Raw genomic sequence first — 27,993 nt, 5'->3', positions numbered from 1 at the left:
GCTGACAGAGTCAATCAATCTGCTTCCTCCGTCTCTGCTTCAGTGCTTCATACAGGAAATCTATTGCTGTGTCAAGTTCCAGAGAAGAGTTTCTTTCATTCCAAGTTGCCAACCAGCCTCAGACACAGAGTTGAAGAGGCCAGAAGAAAAGGAGTGTCCTGCTGCAGATGGGCTAAGAGGATCCAGCACAGAGCAGCTGACCAGAGAGAGCCTCGCCATGTCTGCAGTTCCTCTCATACCTGTGTGGAGGCAAAGTACCAAGTAAAGGGCAGAAAGCAAGACATCAGAAATGCCCTGCACTTTGAGGACTTTTGGCCTATGGCTTCTACTGATTTTGACTGTCTCCTTAGTGGCTGGTAAGTCTGAATTCTGTTTGAAGAGCAACAGGAGAGCGACTGGTGAGAAACCTGGCTCAGCTTTTGCTGAGTTTTCTTTGCCTTTCTTGTGGAGCAGTGCAAGATACTGCAATGACAAGAGATGGGAGAGGGTGTTACTTTTGGATTTATTTCACTTTGTTGTCCTTACTTTGCTCTTTGTCTTACTTATTTTACTTCGTATCCTATTGCCTTTTAAGTATCTCTATAATTTGCCTCACTGTCCACTTCCTTATTTCCCCATGCTCCCTCCCCCCCTTTTCTGAACGAGGGAGAATAGATGAAATGTATTTTAGTAGCAACCCAGGTCATCTAGGTTCTTTTGACCCTCTTCTCTCTCTCTCTCTCTCTCTCTCTCAAAAAAACAAAAATTGAATAATAATCCCACCTCCACTTGGGTCAATGTTGTTAACAGTATAAATTAGGAAAGTTATTACTTTTGGTAACCGCCTATGGCCAGGTGCCTTTTAAAAATATAACACAGTTTAGTGGTGCATCTGGGATGGGTGTCTGTATTTACCTTTAAGATGTGTAGGCTGTAAAAGACACTTTCTGGATGAAAGGACACACTCTTCAACATCTAGGTTCCTGTAGGAGTTTGTAAAACACTTAGGGCAATTGTGGGGGTGTCCGGGTTTCATTACAGAGGGTTGGTAGGAGTTGATGTGGGAGGGAGTTTTCAGGTTTCACTTTTAGTAAATGGGAGCAGCTGCAAGGGAGCAGTGTAGTTGGCTTTAAATTTTATAATTTTATAATCGAAAAAAGAAAAGACTGAAGTATTGCCTACATTCCAGCAAAAGAAAAAAAGTCTGTTTTCCACATGATAACTTAGTGACGAACACAAGAAAAATAACCATATAGTATTCCTGTACTTTTCTACATTTGATCTTAGCTAAAAGGCCGAGAAGCGATTATTCCTCTACTTTTCTAGGCAGCATTTTCACATACTTTTTGTCCTTTGATCTGTAAAGCAAACCAGTGAAGTAGGCATGGAAGACACTTTTCCATTTTATAAAGGTGAATTGATTTTTCCAACACTATTAGTTTGTGGCAGAGTCACACCCGGTCAGGTCTGGAAGCATCGCTAGACATTTGAAGAAGCATTATGCTTTTCACTAAAAAGTACCACTATTTATAACACCACTGAAAAAAGTTATGCCTCGACTTAGTTATAAGCTTAATAGACTACTCACTTAAAAACACATCTGGTGTTCTAAATCTTTCACTAGTTGAGATCTAATAGTAGAAAGCTCTTAGGGAAACCATGCAGGACCCAACTTGGCAAGGAAGGCAGCTAGGCAAGGAGCTATTTATCACTCATGTCAAATTGCATTATGGCTCTTGGGTAAAAGAAAAAAAAAACAGGATGAAAACGTAATTGATCATTTTGAATTCTAATGGTTTAAAGGTGTGAATTTTAAAACTATTTCCAAATACAACCAGAAGATTTACTGCATAAATCAAATCTCTGAAAGCTGTGCTCGTATAATTATAAAGTTATCCAAATATTTGGAATCAAGATACCAAAGACCAAATTATATTAGATGCAGAAATGTGCATGATAAATTCACCGTGAAATAATTTAGTATAATGAGAAACAAACTACTCGGGGCATGACTTTATGTCTTTATTACTAATACTGCATAGTTATTAATACTGCTTAACGGTATTTTGGCAAACATAACACTTTTTTGTGCAAGATAAATTCACAAAGGTGCGTAAGAGCAGACTCAATGTAAAACATGGCATTTAAAAAATCTATTTATTTTTCTGTTGACTTATTTGTTTATAAATTCAAGCAACGTGGTTGTTGGTAGACGAAGTTTATTAAGAAAGCTCCTGAGGGCGGGGAATGAATACAATCTAAATCATCCACTGTACAGCAAGGCTTTCCAACTGGTCTTCTGGTCTTCTTCCCTCATCTGTATTCTACATATTTTTCTTGCTTTAAAATTATATTTTGCTATTCTAATCAATGTGATTCTACCTTTTATAAGTCACTGTTATTAAGGACGTGGTTACTAAAAAGGACTCCTCCAACTTTTTCTCTTCGTCGGGCTAATTTTGACCATTTATCATTATCTTCCACGAGGGGGCAGGCAGTAACAAGAAAAGGAAATAAAAATCAAAACAGGGCTGTTGGTAGATTCGATGGCTTGCAGATGAAAAAAAAAAAAGATTAAAAGTAATTGCAAAAAAAGAAGGGGTTTGTCTTCATAAATTTCAGTCCTCTATTCCTTTTCTATCTTGTGATAGTTGTGAATTTACATAATGTTTTCCCCTAACCCTCCATGCTTAATTAATAAAGTAATAAAAAGTCTTTATTAAGAACACTGAATTATTTATGGAGGGTGTGTGTGCGAGCGTGTGAAGAGTGCCTAAAAGTTATTCGGAATATAAACTAGGGAGATGAAGCTGAGATGAAATAATTGGAGAACATTTTAAATCCGTCAGTCTTGAAATTAACTATGAATCTAGTAAAAACCCAAAGATGGGAGAAATTACAGTAGGTTGGAGATGTTAAAGTTTTAATGGAGGAAATGGGTCTTGAATGATAGGCTTGGATAGATGGGGGAAGGCAGATATACACATTGGGAGGAAAAGATGTGCGGCATGAACAAAGGCAACGTGTTCAGGGACAGAAAGAACTCTACCTTGATGGAACAGAGATTGTGTGCTACATGATAGTGGGAAATAAGACTGAATTCCAGGGGTACTTGATAGCTCGACAGAGGAACTTGGATACTGTGCAATAAGCACTGAGGACCATCTGCTGTTTTGTGAAGCAGGCTCCAGGCTCTAAGCTGTCAGCACAGAGCCCGACGCAGGGTTCGAACTCACAAACCCTGAGATCATGACCTCAGTCGAAGTCAGAAGCTTAAATGACTGAGCCATCAGGCGCCCCAGATATATTATATTATTAAATGCTCTTTGCTTCCAAATTTGATTAATGAATTGAATATTTTGGTGCTTTTCATTTTCTCAATAAGATCTCAATCTCCTTTCCCCAAATTTCTAAATTCTTACATATCTCTCTGTGTTGGGTTTAAAGGTTCATCATAAGGTATAATTTTATCCACCAGCTATATCATATTTAAGAAATTGCTTACTCTCTTTAGACAATAATTTCCTCATTTGTGAAATGAAGGAGATGTATGACAGCTTTTGAGAAGTGTTTTTAGACGGGAAGGACTTTAGAAACCTTCAAATTAAATTCTTACATTTTATACAGGGGCAAATCAAGTCCAGCATCCATCGGTCAAGGAATTACTAAAGATATCACCCAACTTTTTTGTAAATGAACTATGCTTGAAACTCATCTGTAGTACCAAAAATATAGGGTAAAAGAGATGTGGCAAGTGTGTGGGGGAAAATCTATGATTTTTAAATGTGATGCACTTGAAATGACAGGAGGCATTTGCGTGGGGGAGAGATAGCATCTAAAGGGTTGAGATTCTTGTTCAGGAAAAATAAGTCAAGGCTAAAATGTGGGTCAGTTAGTCTGTCAGTTAATAAGTAAGGGTGTGTCTGACATGTGTCAGACACTGTGCTTAATGCTGGGGATACCTGAACAAGATAGAAAATCATGTTCTCACAAAGCTTAGAGTCTCCTAGGAAATGTAGGCATGAAATAAATCAGTGCCCAAGATTAAATAATGCATAGGTGCATAAGAAGAAAGAGAAGGTGGAATTGGTAAATCTAGTCTGGTCTGAGGGGCAGGGAGGACTTCCCTTTGGAAGGTGATGTGTAAGATGAAGATGAGCAGAAAAGAACTAGGCGGGAAGAGTTGAGGGATGAGCATTCTAGGCAAGTCAAATAGCTTGTAGGAAGGGCAGAGGGAGCTGAACTATGACTGCAGAGCTAAAACAAGGAGAAGTCAACTGTCTAGAGGCCTAGTTGGGGCTCTGGGGATGATAAGAAAAGGTGCAGAGAGAAAGATGGGCTGATGAGACTTCGGGCAATGCCTGCATTAACGTAGCTAAAGAGAAAGGCTTGCGGAGAAGACAGAGAGGGAGACACAGACTGGCAAAACACAGGAGTAGTGGTACAGGCTAACAAGAGGGTTTTACAAGGAAAGGAAAGTGGTTAATAGCGTCAAAATCTTCCAAATAACCCAGGAGCATGAGCACTGAAGAAAGGCCACAAGTCTGACTGTAAGGTAGCTGGTGACCTTCAAAATTGTGTTCTGAATAGAAAGGTGTAGGAACCACAAGGTTGCTGGTATTGAGGAGAGAGTGGGTGTGGAGGAAATTGAGCCTGTGGTCCAGACCACTCAATTCTAGACACTTGGCAGTAACAAAAGGAGAAAGGATCATAGCTAGAAGGAGAAAGCAGCAACATTTTTTTTTTCTTTCAATCAACATGGGGGAAACCTGTGTGTGTTCAAAGGGTATCATTTGAGAATATTCAGTGATTCAGTAAAGGCACTTCTCCAAACTGGGTGTGTGCACATGTGAGCTGTTAGTTGTTTAATGATTTATTTTCTTTTTCCTTGCCATTTTGTTAGTTTGCCCTGAAATACTACCCTTTCCCAAAGGTTTAACTATTGTATGAGAATATCTGGCTATAGAATCCATTTTATGGTATTGATAATTTTTTGGAAAAAATGCCCAGGTCAACATAATGAAACCTAGTGATTTTTCTTCTCCAAAAAAATCACTCAATCTATCTATCGTTCATTGGCTCCCTCCTAGATGTTCCCCAAGGATTATCCTGAACCAGTACATAAACTGGTTGACAGAATCACCTGTATAGCCTAAATTATTAAAGATGCTGTGATGCCATCTCAGACCTACTTAATTGGAATTATTAGGGTACAGAGTCTGAGATCTTGGCTTTCACAAATCTTTGCAAGTAGTTCTGCTGGGAGCCTGGATTTAAACACTGTCTTAGGTAATTTTCACCCAAACTCTTCCCGTTGTCTCTCATATTCAGCAGATGGCTGCTCACTTCTGACTTACCTATCATCCAATGTGGACTTCTTTAACTTCCCCAAATGATGACCCTTCTGAGAGTGGAGACCTTACCCTTTGCATTGCCAGAGCTCTGCACAGCTACCTGACGCTAAGTAGTTATTCTCCGAAAACGTTTGTCAACATGAGCTTCCTCAAAATGTCTCTCGTGTCTGTAACTTCTTTTGCCCTTTCTGCTTCTGTCTTAGAGACTAAGTGTCAGTCTTTTCAAAAGCACTGCCCCCCACCCCCTGACCCCTCTTTGGCCTCATGTCCTGCTGGTACTTCTAGGATTCTGCTTTACTGTCTGCCTTGTAAGTTCTAGCTCTCCCTCTTTCTATCTTCAAATATGCTATGCTCTTCTCTATCAGATAGCTTCTTGGTTCTCAGTTCCAAATATCATCCCGCGCTCTCTCTCAGGTTTGAGAAAGCCACTTGTCATTCTCCCATACTTCCAAGGCTGAAATTCTTGAAAGAATAAGTCTACCTTTGTTGAGAGTTTCTTTTGCTTGGCTCCTTTCAATCTTGCGTTCATCCCTCTGTACTAACACTACTCTCTTACAGCCCCTAAAGGTCTCTGACCACCTTCTTGTTAGAAAATCACGCTCCTAGTCCTTACTTTAAGACGTTTCCTGAATGATTTGATTTTGATGATTCCTTTCTTAAAATCTCCTCCCTGGTGTAAGGCATTGCATTTCTTTTTTCTTCATTGTTTTTGCTACCTTTGCTTCCTCCAACAGCTTCCTCATTATGAATGTTTCCCACTCTGGCTTAGGCCTCTTCTCTAATTTCCACCTCAGAGACTGCAATTTGGCAGCCCATGGGCGAGACCTGGCTTGCAGGCACGTTCAGTTGGCTCATGTAACATTTTTAAAAATCTGAATTAGTTGCCAATACTTTAAAATTGAGAGATTTTACCCAACACTCCTGACCTAGTGTCTAGGGTTGTTGTGAGGATTAAGTTAAATTTTGTATATAAAGCACTTAAACCTGGGTCTGAATTTTACATTCAATAGATGGTATCTTAATTATAATTTTGCAGTTTTCAAGTATCTTTCATAGATACTATTTTTGAAACTTATTTAATTAGGCTTTACAGATCAACAACTTTCTTGTTGTTTTCAGTTTTTTTTTTGGAATTAAGAACTATGCTGGAATTAATATCCTAGTAAATATATCTCTGTATATCAATATGCACGGATATTCACTATCCACTCAGCACATTGTCCCTTGTGATCACTAATACACATTTGTACAACATCTGCCCTGGGTCAGGGGTCAAATCTGTTTCTATTAACTGGTTTAAGGCTATGTGATGGTAACTGCTGGAAAAAAAATTACCCCAACAATATACGATTTATTAGCATGGTGTCCTAACCCACTGATACAGGCTTTGTGATGATATCATTGTGGAAACTAGGGTCAAATTTATTATTTACCACAATTCTTTTTTCTTTCTAAATTTTATTTATCCATTGAATTCATTATTGAATTCTTATGTTTTAGAGCTTGTTACTTAAACTTTTCTCACTCTTCTTTTTTGTAAACCATCTGGGTGTTGTATTTCTCTCTCTCTATTGTATCTGAAGAGCATAATTATAGTTACCAGCTAAGCCAATTTTCAACATATGACTTAACTTTATCTTTTGTTGTCCTGTTCATATCTTTTGCCCATTTTTCATTTGGGATGTCCATCTCTTTTTTTATTGGTTTATGTGTTTTCTGTATATTTTTTTGAGGATATTAGCCTTTTTTAACACCAATGTTCACAATATTCCATAGGTGTTTGCTAATGTTAGCTTACACATTGTTTTTCTTTTTTGCCATATAGAAGTTTTAAATTATTTCTATAGTCATCTTTCTCAATATTTTATTTTATAGTTTCTATTTTGTACCAGGGTTAAAAAAGGTTTCTTTACTTACAGCGACAACTGTCCCAGTCTGCCTGGAACTTTCCTGGTTTTAGCACTGAATGTCCTTTGTCCCAGGAAACCCCTCATTCCCTGGCAAACCGAGATGTTACTCACTCCATGTCCCATTTAAGATTAAAAAAATATATTATCTGTGTTTTCTTCTAGTCTATCTATCTATCTATCTATCTATCATCTTCTATTATCTATTATTTAAATCTTTGGTTCATTGTATTTATATTTGTGTGAGAAGTGAGATAGGAATCTGTTTTTTTCCTAAATGAAAAGCTAGTTTTCCTAATACCATTTATCAATGATATAAATAATTATCCTTCCCTTTATGAATTGAATGACTACTGTTATCAGATACTACATTCTTATATGTATAGATGAAGCATTGAGGTTCAGGGAGTAATCTGTGCAAGACTGCAGAGGTAATAAATGGAAGAACTGAAATATTAGTTGATTTTCTTACTCTAATTTTGGTGCTTTTCTGAATTTGTCTTTGTTAGAACTTTGGGTTTCCACCCATTATTTTGTTTATTGAACACCTAATTAGGTGTTGTCTGCTACCACATTAATACCTTTGAAAATGTAAATCACTTTCATAAATTAAAGCATAAGAACACAGCATCCTTGACGCTATGATACAAGGATCAATTGCTCACATTGTTATGTCAAAAAAATGTAAGTACTAATTATACTTTTTGTGTTTTTTGAACTTACTATTTTAATTTTCTTTTATATTAATGTATATATTGCAGAGTGTATTACATACGTGCATTTCAAAGAACAGTTGTACGGTGAATGTTAACGTAAGTTAAGAAATAGACTATTGCCCATTCTTCCCCAATTATACCCCTCAACCTTTGCTGTAAGGGTAGCCATATTTTTTGGAATGATCATTCCCTGCCTTTCTTTATATTTTGCCAGATATATATCTGGCCCCAAACAATTACATCTATTTTGCTTTTTTTTGTATTGTCATAGATGATATCATACTGTGTATATTATTTTATAGCTGCTTTCATTTGCTGAATATTATGTTTGAGATTTACTCATGTTTAAGTTTGTAGTTATAGCACTTTAACATAAATATTTTTATCCTAAAATTTCTTTTTTTTTTTTTAACATTTATTTATTTTTGAGACAGAGAGAGAGCATGAACGGGGGAGGGTCAGAGAGAGAGGGAGACACAGAATCTGAAACAGGCTCCAGGCTCTGAGCTATCAGCACAGAGCCCAACGCGGGGCTCGAACTCACGGACCGCGAGATCATGACTTGAGCTGAAGTCGGACGCTTAACCTACTGAGTCACCGAGGTGCCCCTATCCTAAAATTTCAAATGCTTTCAAAATAGTTTTTTTCCTTGGAAAAACTCCAAGTGCAGAAATAACAAATATGACTTTAAAATAAGAAATCTCTTATTTTGCATTTCAGTTTCTTTCTTTTTCAGAAGGAAGGATTCATGATCATTGAAATATTAAGCTTTAATACAAATGAAGAAGAAAGTTTTCATTTTAAAAACATGTTACATTTCACATTGCTAAAATGGCAAACTTCTATTTTTCTTTTCTGTTCTCGTTCTGCAGGAAGATACATTTGTCCCAGGAAAAAAAGTTCAGAAATCATGATATGAAATAGCATAATAGCAAAAGATGAGATTCCCTTTTTTTGGCCCTGGTCTTTCTTCAGATCCTAGTTGTCTATAGGCTGTCCAGGCACATGTTTAATAGTACTTTTATTTAGGATATTCTTCTCTCTCTGTCTCTGTCTCTTTCTCTCTTTCAATCAGCTTCTTGTCTATTGGATCTTGTATTAATTACCTATTGTTCCATTATAAATTATCCCCAAACAAATATTTATTTTCTCACAGAAACCCAAGAATGTGTGTGTGTGTGTGTGTGTGAGAGAGAGAGAGAGAGAGAGAGAGCACATCAGGACAGAAACCACAGTCTTTTTATAAGTAACTCTCAACAGTGACATCTATCACTTTGCTATATTCTATTTGTTAAGTGAATGAGTGAGTCTAATCCACAGTCAAGAACTTTCTTGTTGTTTTCAAGGAGAAAGTTTTACAGACATGAACACTAAGAAGAGAGAACACTGGGAACCATCTTGGGCGTCGCCCACCACCTCAATACTAGGATAAGTTGCTCATGATACATTTTTCACACTTCATTTATCGCTATTGCAATTTCACATAATTATTTATTTGGTTGATGTCTATTGTCCCCAGCAGATTGAAATTCCATGATAAATAGGGATTTATTAAGTGCCTAACCATTGTAATTGAATAAATAATTAAGGAATATTATTGTAGCTTCCAATTTCCCTCTACCAGTCCAAAAGCTCTAATATAGGGGTTCACTCAGGTGCCATTTGAATGAAAACTACTGTGATCATAATCTGATCCTTATATTAGTAGGCAGAAAAGAAAACATTTCCTTTATTTCCAAAATTTATCATAACATTAACACATTTGTCTTCAGGTACTATTAGTAGAGAAAAGGTTCACATTCCAAGCATTCCTTGTTTGCTATTTATTTTTTGAAAGTTAAGGTTTCTGTATTGTACTGACTACTGTACTGCTGATTAGAAAAAGTTATGTGCTTAGTGTAGCTAAATAAAGGTTGTTCTGGCAATGTAATTTGAATTTATGAGTCTTTGTATGATTAAGGTCTCAGCCTCAAAGTTGCATTTATTTTAGTTTATCTTATTTTATTTTTCAGGCTCAGTAATGAAAATATTTATGTATTTATTTATTTATTATTTTTTCCCTTGAAAACTCCTGTAATGTTTAATTTTTTCTCTTTTTAAAAATTTTTAAATTTTATTTAGATCCAAGTTAGCTAACATATAGTGATTTCGGGAATAGAATTTAGTGATTCATCACTTACATATAACACCCAGTGCTTCTCCCAGCAGTTGCCCTCCTTAATGCCCATCACCCGTTTAGCCCATCCCCCCACCCAATACCCCTCCAGCAACCCTCAGTTTGTTCTCTGTATTTAAGAGTCTCTTATGGTTTACCTCCCAGTCTCTTTTTATCTTATTTTTTCAAAGTTGCATTTATTTTAAACGAAACCTTGAATCTTTGGTGAAGTATACTCAGGGTTTAATACCCTGAGGATTTAATACCTGTTTGCAATGTGCTTTGAATCCCTTTCATCAGTTATTCTTTACTTATTAACTAAGAATGATAGTCTGTTTTGTGGAGGGGAAAACTAGAGCATGTGCATTTATTCAATTACCTAAAATGATTCAGGAAAGCAGAGTAAGAAGTAAAACTCATGTCCTTCCTGTTTTGCAGCCAATGCTTGACCCACGATGGTCCAGAACTGTATTTGTTATAATAACTTGCAGAGTTTTGAAGTTTGAAAGCTTGAAACATCAAATGAAGAATGAAATAACTCTATTATTTGGTTTTCCTTGAGTAAGATATCAGAAGATTCCCACAGATTTCATTGTATTGAAATATATTTCAATGTATTCTGTGTTATGTTTTTTAAAGTAGTAAATTAATTAAATATTAATATCAATAAAATTTACAAAGACCATAATAAGCAATAAGAATGACTTCTAATTAGTTAGTACTGGCTTTGAGGCCCCAAGTCCTAGAAAGAAATGTCAAAAGAAATGTAAAAATAAAACTATACCACACGATTCTTTTTTGCACAGATATGAGTATCTTATTAGAGCATAGCCAAATATTTTAGGCTCCAGTTTTGCCCTCATTAAAGCATTCTTTTAGCTTAAAACTCATTGTATTAGCCTCCTCACTGCTTTGTTTGCATTCTGCCTGAGAAACCTCCAAATGAATGAAAAGGCAAGAAATCTTTAACTTTTTTTGTTTCCCGTTTCCACACCTTAGAAATAATACACGAATCTTAGCAACTGTAGAAACTTTTTGAGTATAACACAGTCCACGTTCTATTTAGGTTACTAACAGTTACTCACACAGGAGTTTTTATTGGGAGTGGAGATTTATCAACAATGCCTATCTCTCACTTTTTTAGTCAGGAGAACACAGCCAACCACAGGATTTTAGAATAGTTAAAAACTGTTTAACCTCACACACAAAAAAACCTGTGCTCTTTCTGAGAGCTTTTTTCTTTTTCCCCCTGAGAGCCTTCTCCCCCCTCCCCCCCACTGGAGGAAGCCTTTAGAGTATGGCTTTGCACAGTCATGCCCATACAATGTCTGTTATGTGGGTGGATGGTGTATGCTTTCTCAGGCATATGACAATGACGATTTGGGAAAGGAAACTTCTGGTGCTCAAAGTGAGTAAGAGGTTTCATTTGTACTAAAATCACAAAACAATCTTATTTCTACTGATGCTTTTGACTTAGATGGAAAAGTTTTGTTTTTTTTTTTTAAACATTGTTTTCAGTGTCAAGGGTTTTTCCACCTGCATTTTGTTTTGTGTTTGTTTGTGTGGATGCATCTTCTAATGTTACATGTGTTAAAATCTCATGTTTCTGATACTGTATTTAATTAAACTGAGGGGCAATTTGTATGCAGTTAACTGCGTCTATTCAAAAGTTACAGTTTGTGAGTCATCACAAACAAGATACAGAACATTTTCATTGTTTCCCAAATATTCTTCCATGTATGTTTGCAGTCCATCCTTGCCTTTGTCTTCATCTGCAGGCAACCACTGATGTGTTGTATGGCACCACAGATGAGTTAGCATTTTATGTTAGTAGCATTCTTTCGTGTGGTGTATACTGTATTCTCTTTGTGTCTGCTTGTTTCATTCAACAGAATGAGTTTCAGAATCATCAATGTTGTGTGTTCCTTTTGTTACTGAGTACTATTCCAGTGTATGGACAATTTATCCATATACATGTTGATTGGTATTTAGGTCGTGTCCAGGTTTGGCTATTATGATTGAAGGTGCTATGAACATTCATGCACAAGTCTTTGTGGGGACATATATTTTCGTTTCTTTTGAGTAAATATCTAGGATTGAAATGGTCAGGTTATATGGTGGGCACGTGTTTGACTTTTTAAAAAACAGCCAGATATTTTCCAGTGTAGTTTCTACTATCACCAACAATATGATTATTGGAGATAATTAAAGATTTTTTTTTTTTTTGCAATTTATCCTTAAGTTAAAATCTACTAGAGGCACACAGTCAAATTGCTGTGTTTTGAAAGTCAGTTGGAATAGCTGCTCTCTATGTGGTCATGCAACCAATTATAACAAATTCAGTTGGGTACATTTGTTTCACTTTGCTTTATAATCTTAGTGCTTACAAATAGCTTGGTTATGCTTTCTTTAAAAAAAGTTTTTTAACGTTGATTTATTTTTAAAAGAGAGAGAGAAAGAGAGAGACAGAGTGTGAATGGGAGAGGGTCAGAGAGAGAGGGAGACACAGAATCTAAAGTAGGCTCCAGGCTCTGAGCTGTCAGCACAAAGCCCAACGCAGGGCTCAAACCCATGAACTGGGAGATCATGACCTGAGCCAAAGTCAGATGTTTAACTGACTGAGCCACCCAGATGCCCCAAATATTTGGTTACGCTTTCTAATTATGTAAAATGGCTACCTGATTCCAAAGTCAAATCTATTAAACCAGGTATATTCAGAGACATATTATTTCTATTCCTGTTCCCATTTTATCCATTTAGTTTTGAAATTATAAGCAAGGAAAGAAAGAACACACATGTATCCCTCCCATGGGATTAATGGTAGTGTAATATACACAATTTTATGTATCCTGCTTTTCTCACTTAACAATACTTCTTGGAGATCATGCCATAATAGTTTATAGAGCTTTCTTTTGTTCTTTTTTTTTTAAACTTAAGAAAAAGTTTATTTGTTTATTTTTGAGAGAGAGAGGGTGTGTGAGTGGGGAAGGGACAGAGAAACAGGGAAAGAGAGAATCCCAAGCAGGCTCCACATTGATCAGCATGGAGCCCGATGCTCCATGAGCATCAGCGTGGAGCCCAATTAACCATGAGATCATGACCTGAGCTGAAATCAAGAGTCAGATGCCTAACTGACTGAGCCATCCACGAGCCCCTAGCTACCCCTCATTCTTTTTAAAAGTTTCATTATGCTTCATTTTCTGGATGTACCATAGTTTAGAACACTAATCCCCAATGAATAGCCATTGAGTTACTTTTAAAAATCTTCCAATGTTGTAATGAAGAGATTTGTGCATATATTCTTTTCATACTTTTGCCTGTGTATCTTTAGGATAGATCCTGACAATTGGTATTGCTGGGTTAAAAGAAAAATTCATATGTAATTTTGCTATATTTTTCCAAATTTTCCTCTGTTGAAGTTGTAACATTTTACATTCCCATGAGCCTATCGACATGCCTATCTCACTATAGCTCCAAAGTATTGTCAAATTTTTAGACTTTGGCAGCATAATAGGTGAGAAATGGTATTTCTGTATAGTTTTAATTTGCATTTCTTTTGCTATGAATAATGTTTAGTATCTTTCTATATGACTAAGAGACTTTTGTACTTCTTTTTCTGCAAACTAACTGTCCATATCTTGTTACAGTTTGCTATAAAGTTGTGTTGACTTTTATCTTTTTAATGCAGCTTGAGCTAGCTACATGCCAGGTAGCTGTGCAAAGCACTCATCTAAGCATGTGGAAAGAAAAACATAGATGAAACTCCTTACCTTCATGGAGCTTACAGTCTACTGAGGGAGTGATGGCCCACGAATTTCGACCCTCCTGAATGATTTCCATTCAGATCCAGAATTCATAATGGTTGTGTTCATAGGCCATTATAATCTTAATTCCATGGACTTGTCATTTGATGTGCTCTTTCCGATCTTTGTCTCTCAGTGTTTCCCCCACAACATGATTTGGGCTTGCTTCTTCAACTCTCTTAATTTGGACTGATTTGGGTAGTGTATTTATCCTAGCGCATTTCTTAGGATCCAACCTTTGCTTTCTATACACTGAGGTAGGACCTAGTTGCATAAGAATAATTGGGCAATTAGAGCAGCTGACAAGCTGGGTGGGTGGCTTTGGCCAAACTGCTTCATTACTGTTGAGTCTGCATTTCTTTATCTGTAAAATGCAGTTAAAAATACCTGTCAGCATGGAGAGGCTGTAATAAATAACATCTGCTAGTTAACCCAAGTTTCTTCCTAGTGTAAGGGTTAAAAAATTGTTATTTTAAAACAATGTTTTATTGAAGAAAATGGTCGTTAATGGGAGCAGTGGATTCAAAATTTCTCCAGAAAAACACTGTGCATTAAATTTTACTCTAAAATGTGTCTCTTTGCCGATCAGGTACATTTACTGTAGATGTATTAGAAGTGTATCATTTCCTTGTGAACACTTTTTAGGCATTTTGTGCCTTCCACAGTGAGAACCTGCCACTATCTCACCTCAACTCTAATTATACATCTGTTTTTTTCTCACTTAAAGGCAATTCTGAACTATTTGTAATTCCTTGAAAATCCCATGTGGCTTCATATCTTCTTCTAAACGACTTTCTTTCTGTGTGCAAAAAGATTTCCTTCTATCTTCCTGCAGAACTCTTCATCTACTGAGATGCAGTTCAAATATCATCTGTTGTAGGGAGTCTTCCCTAATCTCCTACCTTTGCTCTCTTAAACATTTCTTCTTTTTAACTCCTGGACGTTATGTATACTTCTGTCACCATTCTGAAAACTTTACCTTATAATTATATACATAGCTGCTTCCTCATCTGGATCTTAAGCTCTTGGAGAGTAGAGGGCATCGTTTACTATGATGTCTCTATGCCTGGTGAACACTTTGCCAGGAGTTGCCGCTCAAAAAAATGTTTATTGGCAATTCCCACTTAGAGTGGGATTCCCACAAGGCAATTCCCACTTGCCTTGCAAAATTTGAACTTAACAGTCAGTTGTCTTTGTGATGTAATTTCAACAATGCTTAGAAATCCTTTTTTGTTCCATACTAGAACCCAATGAATATATCACTACTAAACTTTCTTGAACTACTCACTGGTGCCTAAACAGTCTGTAATACATAGTACCCTCCCCCACCCCTTTTCTTCACAATTGGAGGTAGACTAAATGCACATAAGCCAGAATGAAGAAATACTTTGACTTGAGGGGTGCCTGGGTGGCTCAGTCGGTTAAGTGACTGACTTCAGCTCAGATCATGATCTCACAGTTCATGAGTTCAAGCCCCACATCAGGCTCTGTGCTGACAGCTCGGAGCCTGGAGCCTGCTTCGGATTTTGTGTCTCCCTCTCTCTCTGCCCCTCCCCTTTCTCTCTCTGTCTCTCTCAGAAAGTAAAATAAACATTAAACAAAAAAAAAAAATACTTTGACTTGAATGTAAAGACAGGAGGGTGCAGGTGTCTGCACTCTGGATCTAAGGTAGGGGTATCCCAAACAGGTAGGAAGTTCAGGTCAAAAATTCATCCTGGGGCAAATTGTCCTGAGACTTGCTTGCCTGTCATAATTTATGTTTTTATTGGTAACTGCAATCCAAACATGGCCTGAAGAACATGAAAAAAGTGTGATTTTAAGTAGGAGTCAGAAATACTAATGTGTATTCCTCTGATTACCCCATCTGTCTTTTTGGAATGTGTAAATGCAGAAACGAGAACTCTGGTTACACCAAGCAACGGATTAAGGCCAAAAATGAGCAAGGACAATGACAGTGCAGGTAATGATCATCTTTTAATTACAATGCTACTAGACATGAGCTTGATGCTGGCATAATTTTCATGTTTTAGGATCTTGAATTCTTATATGTATTTATAGACTGTATTGTCTAAAACTGTCTAAATAAAATATTTATTTTATTATTTAAGAGTGCTCCTAAATTTTTCATTCTAAAATTATTTCTTTGCTTCTTTAATACAGAATATGCTTTATTAGTCAAGAATGTGATCCCTAAGCGGACCAATGGCATATCAAAAATTTTTTCATTTAATTTTTAAAACATAAGTTATTATGTTTCAAACATGGATTTAAAAAATTAGGTCTTAGCAGATATTAGTAATTTATTTTCTGTGTTCCTCACCCAGGTCTACTGTCTCCCAAAGTTGCCATTACAGTTAGTTTTTTTAATTTTTACTTTAAAATTTTATTTTTGTTATATATCTTACTTCATTAAAAAATAATTCCAGCCTTTCCTGGAAATGCATTCCTGGACTTATAAATATACTTTCTAAGTTCATTCAATTACTCATTATCTAGAAAATTTCAGTTTCAGGTCAACTACAGAGTAAAATATATTTAAAAAAGTATAAGTAAAATAATTATATAAACTATAAATCTAAGGGTTGGGGACAATGCATAGATGGTGCCCCCTCCCCAAAATGGTAGGTTGAATGTCATCCCTCTTCCCCCAAAGAAATATCCAGTTAGCACCTGTGAGTGTGGCCATATTTGGCAAACGGGTCTTCGAAGATGTTATTAAGCTAAAGCTCTTGAGATGAGATCACCCTGGATGAGAGTTGGGCCCTAAAGCCATGACAAGAGTCCTCAGAAGGGAAGAGAAAAGACAGGAAGAAGGCAGTGTGAAGAAGGAGGCAGAGATTGAAATGATACATCTACAAGCCAACAAACACCAAGGATTGCTAGCAGCCCCCGAAAGCTGGAAGAAGCAAGAAAGGATTCTTCCCTAGAGCTGTTGGAAGAAACACAGCTCTGCTGACCCCTTGAATCAGACTTCTGGCTTCCAGAAATATAAGGGGGAACACTTCTATTGTATTATGTGACCACGTTGGTTATTATATGTTAAGGCAGCCTGAAGGGACTAACATAATGAGTAATTAAGTTACTTTTGTACTATAGATACATTTAAAAGAACACAATTCACATTTCTCTCTCTTCACACACACACACATACACACACACACACACACACACACACACACACACACACACCACATTGTGAAAGAGTTAAATTGGACTTCTGACATTAACAATGTGAATTTATAATCTTTGTTTAATGTACATTTATTTTTGAGAGATAGACAGAGCATGAGGAGGGGGAGGGGCAGAGAGAGAGGCAGACGCATCATCCAAAGCAGGTTCCAGGCTCTGAGCTGTCAGCACAGAGCCTGATGTGGGGCTCGAACTCATGAACTGTGAGATCATGACCTGAGCCGAAGTTGGACACTTAACCGATTGAGCCACCGGGTGCCCTGAAAACTATAACCTTTCTGAACTTCCAGGAAAAATTTGGTTTCAGATAAAGAAATTAAAGAAAGAAATCACAGGACTATTCATTGATCAGAAGTTTTACACATTTATTTTGCTACTTTGATGTATAGAGAGCTTCAAGGAAGACTGCGTAAGAATGGTTTCTATTTTCAATGAAGATGTGATACTTGATATGAAATCAGCCTTCTTGGGCAACTAGCTGCCAGTCGAGATAATAAAACTAAAGGATTCATATATCAACAATTAATGAAACCTATAAAGTATTTCCAACATCATAAAAATAATCAGGAATATTTGTGAAAACAAGTATTTTTTTTCCCTCTTCTGAAAATAATTATTTTGCACACTTAAGAGTACCTTAGAACTTGTGGGTTTTATCTTTGGTATGAGAAGTTTCAGGGGTAATTGGTATTTCTTCTCAGGGCATTCTTTGGAAGGAGTAATATTTTGCTCAATTGTAGGAGGGTTTGGTATCTGATTCTAGAAGCAGATTTCTCCATGCACCTCCACTCACTGGAATACCTTTATTAACCAGAAGGTCTCTTTCTTTCTTGTTTTTTTATTTACTTTAAGTTTTTTATTTATTTTGAGAGAGAGAGAGATGCAAGGAGGGGCAGAGAGAGAGGGAGAAGGAGAATGCCAAGCAGCCTCCACACTGTCAGTGCAGAGCCAGCTGTGGGGCTCAAACTCATGAACCGTGAGATCATGACCTGAGCTGAAATGGAGAGTCAGATGCTCAACTGACTGAGCCACCCAGGCGCCCCAGCAGAGGTCTCTTTCACACTCCAGCCTACTGGGAGATCATTCAACACAATGCTTGAAAACTTCTCTCAAATCAGTTACGAAAACATCACTTAATGCAAGACCAGGCTCTTCTAAGAGAATCCCATACGATTGAGACATGGATTTAGTTATATCTGCTAAGAACTAACTTGCTAATATTCCCACATGAGATGGCTAAAATGAGAAGCCGGTGAAATGGTAAAAAGATAACAGTTTGTAGCATGAACATTATGCACTTTATCACTAAAAGTAACAATGTCTACAGGGCATATGAAGTAAAATCCAAAGGATACAAGAAAACCCTTTAAAGGTATCAATCATGACTAAATTCTTTGAACTTTCCATAGACAACAGTCTGTATCTTTAAAATAGGAGCAGTTCTCAGGGCTGTAGAGGCCAAAACGCCCATGAGAGAAATCCCTCATGTACTGAACTAACCTTTGTCTGTCATGGTGGCCTTAATCACCAGACAGTTCCCTTAGCTAGGGATGGGGGGGGGGGGCGCTCATTGCAGTTTCTTATTCTTATCAGTCCTCTTAGTTGCCCTCAACACTTCACTTAAGGCAAGGAAAAAGGAAGGAAAGAAGGAAAGGATGAGAAGGAAGGAAAGAAGGAATGATGGGAAGGAAGGAAGGCAAGAGGGAAAGAAGGAAAGAGTTACCATTTAGGGTAAAAATAAAATGGGAAATTTACTTCACTTGAGGGAGAACTTGGAGTTGTCAATAGAGATTTGGTTTATTTTTTACACATAATGATGGGATAACTTCTAATTTCTTCTTTGTAAAGCTTTTTGTGGAATTAGGTTACAGTTAACTAATTTTCTGTCATGTTGTATGTATGATGTGGATAAACAGTGGCTTGCACTCCATTTAAGTCTCTAAAATTGCTTTCATGTACTTTTCTCTCAACCTTTTCTAGCTTCAACCAACAGTTCACTTATGGACAGACAACAGAATAGTTTCATACTTCCTGTGGAAGGTAATATGTTTTTTAATTTTTTTTCTAGAGGCCAGAACTAAAGGGAAAAAGTGTTGAACTTCCTTAGCAACACGGTTGATGGGCTGGTCAAGGGGCCATCCTGAGCCTGGTTGAAGAGTATGGTGGTCTGAGTGCCGAGGTGTGAGGGACCCTGAATGACCCCGGGCCGAAGTCGGACGCTTAACCGACTGAGCCACCCAGGCGCCCCCCCTTTTTTTTTTTTTTGGAGAAGCGACGGTGGACGACTAACTGAACTACGTGGGGAGGCTAAAGGATGATGAGGATTTTAAAACCAACGAAACCAACCAACCAACCAAGATCTGTTCTCCTCTAGAATTCTCTCCACTTCTCCTCCTGTCCTTGAGGATAAGAATGTCACTCCCCTGGTGGCATAGGAAAGACATGGGGGGGGGCGCTTCCAGGGAGAAAAGGAGGAGTATGGTGGTCTGAGTGCCGAGGTGTGAGGGACCCTGAATGACCCCCAGGCAGTGCACATTCCGTCCGAGGATTATGGAGCTCTCCCTGTCAGGCACTGTGCTAGGCCATGTGGGGAACACGGGGACAAACAAGAGTAGCTAGAGCCCCACAGTGCCCTGAGGGGCTCATTTCACGGGGGAGCCCACATGTCAGCACAGATGGCATTTGACGGAGGAGATGAGCACTCACATCAAGTGTGCTGGGAGTGTAGAGGAGAAGGCGAAGCAGCAAGGCTCTGAGAAGGCTTCATGGCAGGGGCAGCGTGTGAAATGGCTCTTAGGGGAAGAGGAGAGTTTTCGTGGACAAAGAGTGGTCTGTAGGCCACCCCAGTCTGCAGGAACGATGTGAGGAAAGACCCAGATATGCAGCGGTGCTTGGTGTTTTCTTTGCGAAGTGTGGGGGCGACTGAGAGGTGATAAGATGGCAAAGTGAGTCCATCTGCAAAAGAGGGCTTTCAAAGGCAACACAAGGACATGTAAGTGCTGTCTTCGGGCGGGGAGAGGTCTCTGAGGGGTGTTAGATGGAGGGGATCACACCCGTGTCCCAGAATCCTGGACCTGCTGCAAGGTCAGGTGTGAACCGAAGAGGGGAGAGATTTGAGACAGACACAGACGTCAGGAGACTTCTGCAGGAATCCAGGTGTGTGGTGATGGGGTCGTAATCTAAGATCTGGCAGTGAGGACAGAAAGGAAAAGCCCCAAATCTCATAGGGATTGGTCTGTGTGCAGAAGGGCTGGAGGAGCCTGGAGGAGAGTCATAGACACAGAATGCAGAGAAGCTGGAAGGTGACTGCTGGTTCTGGAGCCAATAGGAGAATCCACCCGCTATCCCCCTGTGATGCAGGAGGTGAAATGACGGTAGCTGATCACAGGGCTGTGAGATCATATTTGTTAGACAGGTGCCAACCCCACTGAGTGTGGGGGAGTGACTGGTCACTGGCAAATTATCGCAACAGGTGTGAATAGAGAAAGAGGAGGACAAAGAAAGTGTGAATAACAGGAATCACAGAAGTCCCATCACAGGTGAAGGGGGATTGCTGGAGGGTCCTAGAGCAGAGGAAGGTGAAAGAACAGAGATTGTCCATGGTGCTTGAGATGCTCACCCTGGGAGCTACTTCTCTGGAGACAGCGCCCCTGTTAAAATGCGTATGATTATTTGATTATCTAGTAGTTTCCTTTAAAAGAATAGAGTCTGATCTTGAGGCTCAATATCGGGCAAAATATTAAAACCTTAGACTGTTCACAAGCAGGGGTGCAAACCCCTGAGAACACAAAAAAACATTTACAATGTCCTCCTCACCAGCCTTTTCCCTTTCTGGTTTCATCTTCAGCATCCTGCCCTTGAGCACCTGAATGTTCACCCACACCCACCTCTAGCTGCTCTGCAAGCAGCCACCTTCGTGCTTATTCATAACCTTGGCGAAGGTGCATTTTCCCTGTGCATGCGGGTTGCCACTTCAATCATGGATTTAACTGCTCTCTTAGACCTGCTTTCAAATCCTCCCCCTTGCTTCACATAGTTATGGGATTGTGATTTGTTTGTGAAATGTAAGGGCATGAGTCCATCACGCAAGAAGCAAGTGACACCAGAAGAGGAGAGGAGAGATTTCAACCGCAGGGTTTAACACTCACAAGCGCCGTCTGGGTAGCAGCTTTGCCCTCTCACAGCTGGTTTTGCTCATGTGAGAGTGATGAGCTCCCTGCCACTCACCTGAGTCACTGGTGCGTCCCAAGCGATGCCCCCAATCCGCTCTCAGCAAACCCCTCCCAGCCATGGACATATTATTTTGGTGTGTGGGAGAGCCAGAGCTTATATATTGCAGAATACTTGTAGGTTGCAGGGCTTAATTTTTACTTCAAAAGATGGACAGAAGGAGTGAACTTCTCCATTTATTCCTCGTAATTAGGTAGAAAGTCAGACACAATCTGTGAGCTTTCACAGGCGAACTGTTTGGCAGGATACATGTGATTCAAAGGGAAGGAAGGATGGAAGATCTTGTTGATTTTATGACTGTGTGATTCTCCAAATAAAAACAACTCAAAAACTGTGCAGCTTGGTCAACCGGAATGCCATGCTGTTTATAATGAAAGTACCACATGCTTCTTATATTTATGTTTGTCTGAATTCCCACCTTTGGGGATAGGCATTTCATTCTGACATTAAGTGATTTATTGTCTCGCACTGAAACGTAGGAGAGAAAATTTTTCTCCTGGCTCAACTTTCCACTTTTTATCCTGAGAAGCTTGAGTTATTAGAGAAACCTAATAGTCTCTATGGCCGAAATATTAGATATAATGATTTTGTCCATTAATTTTATATTGTGTTTTTTGTTTGTTTCTTACATATCAAAACTTCTGAATCAAATTTAAGCCCTTAAAAATTTCTTTAATTTTTTTTAAGTTTATTTATTTGGTGAGAGAGAGACCAGGGAAGGGGCAGAGAGAGAGGGAGAGAGAATCCCAAACAGGCTCTGTGCTGTCAGTGCAGAGCCTGATGTGGGGTGCAAACTCACAAACTGTGAGCTCTTGACCTGATCCGAAATAGAGTCACTCAGCTGACTGAGCCACCAGGGGCCCCAGGCCTTAAAATATTTCTAACACATATAATAAATATAGATTATCTAAAAACACACAATATAGGAGAAAATGAGTTTATCTTTGGAATACTTTTAATATGTTATATACATTTTGTGCGTAGAAAATCATGTTCCAGTATACTTTATGGAATATGTTGTAGAAAATTTAACATGGATTTCTTTATCACCCTTTTCTTTCATCATTCACTTTGTGTGTGTGTTCAGCTAACACTTCCCTGTCTGAACCTGTGGATACAAAGGCTGTGCTCTCTTGCCCTCCGATCACCCAGAAAGCTGTGCTGGTAACAATAAGATGGGAAATAATCCTCAGAGACAAGCCTTCCTGCACCAGAGCCTACAGGAGAGATACAAATGAGACCAGGGCCATAAACTGTAGTGACGAGACAATATCCTGGGACTCCAGACCTGATTGGAATCCCGCCCTTCAGATCAATCCAGTGGCCATCACTCATGATGGATATTACAGGTGTGAAGTGGTCACAACTCATGGGCATTTCTATCATGGATATCACCTGAAAGTGTTAGGTAAGGAGCATCGTATATTGTGGGATGTCAGATAACCAGATTTGGACTGAAACAGATGTCTCTCTCTATTCCATATCCGTGTGTTAAGACTGAAGCATTTTCCCCTGCATCTCTGCAGTGCCCCCCGACGTGACCCTGTTTCAACTTGAGAATGGAACTATCGTGTGTAGGGCAGCTGCAGGGAAGCCAGCGGCGCAGATCTCCTGGACCCCAGGGGGAGATTGTCACACTGTGGAAGAGCCACTGGGCAATGACACAGTGACCGTCCAGAGTTCGTGCCGCTGGGAGGACCACCGGGTGTCTAATGTGTCCTGCTCTGTGTCCCATCTGACTGGCAACAAGAGTCTGTCCGTTGAGAGGAATTCAGGTTAGTAATTCCAGCTTTTGTATGATGATTTCATTCCTTCAGAGAAGCTATGGAAGAATGAAAAAGGAGTGTATGGTCAATTTCACTCAAGGATAATCTCTCCAGCCCCTCTTTTATGTCCTTCTTCTCCACCATTCAGAATTATGTCCAGAAGACTAATGCAGAAGTTTGTTTTAAGAAGCCATATTTTAAAAATGATGTTTACTTTTTAATAATTATAATAAAATAATTTAATAATTTAAATTAGTAAAGGTAATTATTTCTGTTCTGTGCAAGTAGTAACTTGCCTTGAGTACTGAATGTACTATTAAAATAATACTTATGGTTTTAGGAGAAGAATAAAGTGTATTTTTAAATGAATATTTATGCCTTTAAGAAGGATCCAGTCACTCATAGGGCAGGCTGCTTAGTCTCCACTCACCTCCCTCTGCTGGGGGACCCATTCAGGGAACAGCAGGAGCCAGGTCTTAAAATCACTGCCTCTCAGAGCTGGCAATTCCTTTGGTGACTTCTTCTGTTGTCAGACTGAGTTTTATATGGCTGACAGCGTTTAATACATGATGGAAATTTGCCTCCATGCCTTCAGTCAGTTTCAAGGCCCTGGAAGAACAGTGACCTCAGAATTAGGTTATTTTTCCAACTACTGCCATTACAACTCCCCATTTATTTCTGAATTGTGGAGATGAGAAACACCCTGCTATTACTATTACCAAGAAATCTACTTTCCATATCTGTCCTATATGAATTCACCAGTCATGAATCCTTAAAGCCACAAAATCCTGACTTAGGATGATGTCTTGCCAGAAACCTTAGGATCAGAACAGATAAAGCAACTTCATTATAACCATTATTTGGATTCTTAATGGCTCAGAAATGTTTACAATAAAATCACAGAATTGAATTTCATGAACTATGAGACATCCTTGAAACATTATATATATATATACACACACACACACACACACACACACACACACACACACACATACACACACACATGTGTGTGTGTGTATGTGTATGTATATTTATACATATATATTATAATTTTATGAGTATATATTTATTTTCAATAAACTTTAGTTTTTAGAGAAGTTTTAGGTTCACAGCAAAATTGAGTGGAAATCACAGAGTTCCCATATAACCTCTGCCCCACTACATTCACACCCTCCTCCCCTGCCTCCATCACTTATGCCACCCGGGTACATTTGGAATAGTCGATGAGCCAACGTTAACACAACATTATCACTCAAAGTACATAGTTTAATTAAGGGTCACCCTAGGTGTACCTTCTGTGAGTTTTAGGAACTATGCAGATGGCAGGGATCCCCCATTGTAGTTTCACACAGAGTAGTTTCATTGTCCTAAAAGTCCTCCAGGCTTCACCTATTCCTCCCTCCCTCCACCCTAACCTCTAACAACCCCTGATCTTTTCACTGTCTCCATAGTTTTGCCTTTTCCAGAATGTCATGTATTTGGAATCATACAGAACGTAGCATTCTCAGACTGGCTTCTTTCACTTAGTAAGATGCATTTAATTTCTTCCGTGTCTTTTCATGTCTTGGCAGCTCATTTCTTGGTAGTGCTAAATAATATTCCCTTGTCTGGATGCACCACAGATAAACCATATATTTTTTGTGTCTATTTTTACAGGAGTCCAGTCAGTAGTATACGTCAGAACTGTATATATCATCTTGCCTATTTTGATTATCTTGGTCATTGTGGGATCCATTTGCCTTTGGAAAATCCGTGTCTGCAGGTATTGACTGATGTTTTTTCTTCCTCGGCTTTATTGGGCTAGAAGGGGTCAGAAATTGGGAACTGATAGGTGAAATTAATATGCTAACACCAACCTCCCATAATCAAGAAGCACATCCTAAATATGTTAGATTTGGACTACTCTAAATGACAGGGGGATTTTGCTTGGTCACTTAGGCATGCAAGCACAGTCAATTAGGCCCTTTAGGACAGGATCTTGGGAGAGATAGCATATGCTAAATTTTTATATCAGTAAAGGATTATAATAATTTAGGTAATAAAATGGAGGTATCACATTTATTCCTGTATATCAAGCTCTGTTGCGTAATTTCATCCTCATCCCAGCATCCAGAATTATCTTGTCTACATGTATTAACTAAAAGCAGCATTCTTATTTCTGGTAGTTCAGTTCTGATTTATTTTGAATTCTATCAAAAAATGAATCACACTTGTCAATAGTATACTGTTTTGTTTTCTCATTTTCAATCTAAATAATGATGTTTCCTTCATTGACTCCAGCTTGTTATTTTTTTATAGAAAATGCAAATTAAAAAAAAGAGAAGCTAATTCAGTTGTTGAGGAGGTAAGATAATATTAAAAGAATATTTTCAAATTTGTACATCACATGGTCTGAAAATATAGCCACATAGTTTGTAATTTGCATCATGTTAGTATTTTAATTGGAAAGTAAAAATTCTAAGTTTATGATGCTAATAGTCAGGCATACTTATTTCGTTAATTATCTACCATGTTACTATTTATATGCACCCTAAACCATTTTTTCATTTCAAGAACTATATCTTATAAAACACAGAATGTTTTCCTCATTTAGCCTGTAATCCTGGAAAAACTGAATCGTTCTTTCCTCCCCCACGAAACCATCTCTAATCCTTGACTTCCCTTTCTCAATACCATCATCATTTTCCTCTTACCTGGTCTTAAATCCTATCCTGCTCGAAATTTCACAACTAGTAGCTTACCAAGTCTTTGACCTTCGCCTTTGAAATATCTCTTGTATTACTTCAATTTCTCTCCATTCCTACTTTCATGCAATCTTTTTCATCTGACACTGAGACCTACATAACCAGCACAGTTTTTGATAAAATAATAGAAAAAAGTCTTTCTCTTATGTCCATGTAAGCCCAGAGATACAAATACAAGCACTATTGGTAGAAACTAAAGCTGTGGGCAGCAGTTAGGAAATGATTCTGGCTTTTTTGAATTGATTTTGACTTTGAGTTCTTTCTTAGGATGAAATGCAGCCCTATGCCAGCTACACAGAGAAGAACAATCCACTTTATGATACTGTGAGCCAGGTGAAGAGGTCTGACGTGTTACAAAATGAAGCTGATGGGCTGTGTCTCCATACTTCATACATTACTGGAATCTAGCACTAGGTCAAATGAAGAAAGATACAGTACAGCTACCATGTTTAGTTTCTTGGTGTTCTACAATGCAAAACCTATTCTGAGATTAGCTTTTCAAAGATTCTGAGAAGATAGAGACTTTTAAAGTGTGTGCTTCCATATCCTTACTTATACAATTGATATTTTAGAATGTGAGCTGCTATTAACTAGTCCTTTGAAGAACTGATATCATTACAAAGAAAGCAAATGCTCATGATAAAATATTCTAATTGCTTAGTACAGTAGATCATGAAAACTGAGTTTCCTCAAGAAAGAACTCTGCAGAAGGAACAACCATCAACAGCTTTTATGTGTCCTCCAGAAAATTTTGTGTACATACATATGCTGAAGGTATGTATGTGTGTACATTTATAAGACTTTACATATATACCATATCCTTGTCAAGATACATATGGGAACATACCGTGATGCTCTTCTGTACTGATAGAAAGCTATAATATAATAGGTCTTGGAGATCTTTTCCATGAATACAAGCAGAGCTACCTCATTCTTTTTAATAGCTATAAAACATTCCATTGTATGGTTATGTCATAATTTAAATAGCCACAGCTCTAGTGATAGACATTTAGATTGCTTTAAGCTTTGTTTGTATGTTTTGCTGTTATAACCAATACCACATAGAATGTTTCTTATGGATATATCTCTTAATATTTGTTTCAGTATATTTATAGAGTAATTTCTCTCAGTGGAATTACCAGGTCAAAAGGGTTTGTGCTATAAACATTGGGGTGCATGTGCCCCTTCGAAATAGCATACCTGTATCCCATGGATAAACACCTAGTAGTGCAATTGCTGGGTCGTAGGGTAGTTTTGTTTTCAATTTTTTGAGGAACCTCCCTACTGTTTTCCAGAGTGGCTGCACCAGCCTGCATTCCCACCAGCAGTACAAAAGAGATCCTCTTTCTCCGCACCCTCGCCAACATCTGTTGTTGCCTGAGTTGTTAACGTTAGCCATTCTGACAGGTGTGAGGTGGTATCTCATTGTGGTTTTGATTTGCATTTCCCTGATGATGAGTGATGTTAAGCATTTTTTCATGTGTCCGTTGGCCATCTAGCCAAGGTATGGAAAGAGCCCAAATGTCCATCGATGGATGAATGGATAAAGAAGACGTGGTGTATGTATATATACAATGGAGTATTACTCGGCAATCAAAAAGAATGAAATCTTGCCATTTGCAACTACATGGATGGAACGGGAGGGTATTATGCTAAGTGAAGTTAGTCAGAGAAAGACAAATATCATGTGACTTCACTCATATGAGGACTTTAAGATACAAAACAGATGAACATAAGGGAAAGAAGGCAAAATAATATAAAAACAGGGAGGGGGACGAAAACATAAGAGACTCATAAATATGGAGAACAAACAGAGGGTTACTGGAAGGGTTGTGGGAGGGGGGATGGGCTAATTGGGTAAGGGGCATTAAGGAATCTATTCCTGAAATCATTGTTGCACTATATGCTAACTTGGATGTAAATTAAAAAATAAATTAAATACAAATCAAAACAAAACAAAACAAACCAAAAAAAAGGGTTTGTGCATTTTTTATTGACTGATATGTCAAATTGTATCAATTTACTTTCCCCTCAACCGTGTTTGAATGTGTCTTTCCATATACTGTCATTTCCAAGTATGCAAGATTACCACTTCTTGTTTTCAATTGACCAGTTAACTAATGTGTGTAAGATTATAATAAAAATTA

The 27,993-nt window shown here is 38.2% G+C and overlaps 1 protein-coding gene across 3 annotated transcripts; it reads left to right on the top strand.

Moving 5' to 3' along the window:
* Positions 1-27,993, top strand: LOC132677205 (cell surface glycoprotein CD200 receptor 1-like). 3 transcript variants are annotated; one of them, XR_013557909.2, is made up of 9 exons: positions 2-356; positions 15,806-15,874; positions 19,084-19,143; positions 22,421-22,741; positions 22,860-23,108; positions 24,759-24,864; positions 25,401-25,446; positions 26,114-26,620; positions 27,142-27,991. XR_013557909.2 is itself a non-coding variant. In XM_078452995.2 (8 exons), the coding sequence occupies exons 1-8, from the start codon at positions 290-292 to the stop codon at positions 26,252-26,254; spliced, it is 1,059 nt and encodes a 352-aa protein (XP_078309121.1). In that variant the 5' UTR covers positions 2-289; the 3' UTR covers positions 26,255-26,699. The 3 variants fall into 3 exon arrangements, 1 of the variants encoding a protein (XP_078309121.1); XM_078452995.2 differs by lacking the exon at positions 27,142-27,991 and having other exon boundaries at positions 26,114-26,699; XR_014138176.1 differs by lacking the exons at positions 15,806-15,874; positions 19,084-19,143 and having other exon boundaries at positions 1-356; positions 27,142-27,993.

The sequence above is a fragment of the Panthera onca genome, chromosome C2 (assembly GCF_046562875.1).
Source record: "Panthera onca isolate mPanOnc1 chromosome C2, mPanOnc1 haplotype 2, whole genome shotgun sequence".
Lineage (NCBI taxonomy): Eukaryota > Metazoa > Chordata > Mammalia > Carnivora > Felidae > Panthera > Panthera onca.
This window is presented reverse-complemented; position numbering and strand designations above follow the sequence as displayed.

What these genes read in the sequence shown, in the direction of transcription:
- LOC132677205 (XM_078452995.2), top strand. Translation starts at nt 290, where the DNA reads ATGCCCTGCACTTTGAGGACTTTTGGCCTATGGCTTCTACTGATTTTG. An exon ending in TTTCATACTTCCTGTGGAAG is followed by an intron (nt 19,144 to 22,420) that starts GTAATATGTTTT and finishes GTGTGTGTTCAG; the next exon opens with CTAACACTTCCCTGTCTGAA. An exon ending in ATATCACCTGAAAGTGTTAG is followed by an intron (nt 22,742 to 22,859) that starts GTAAGGAGCATC and finishes GCATCTCTGCAG; the next exon opens with TGCCCCCCGACGTGACCCTG.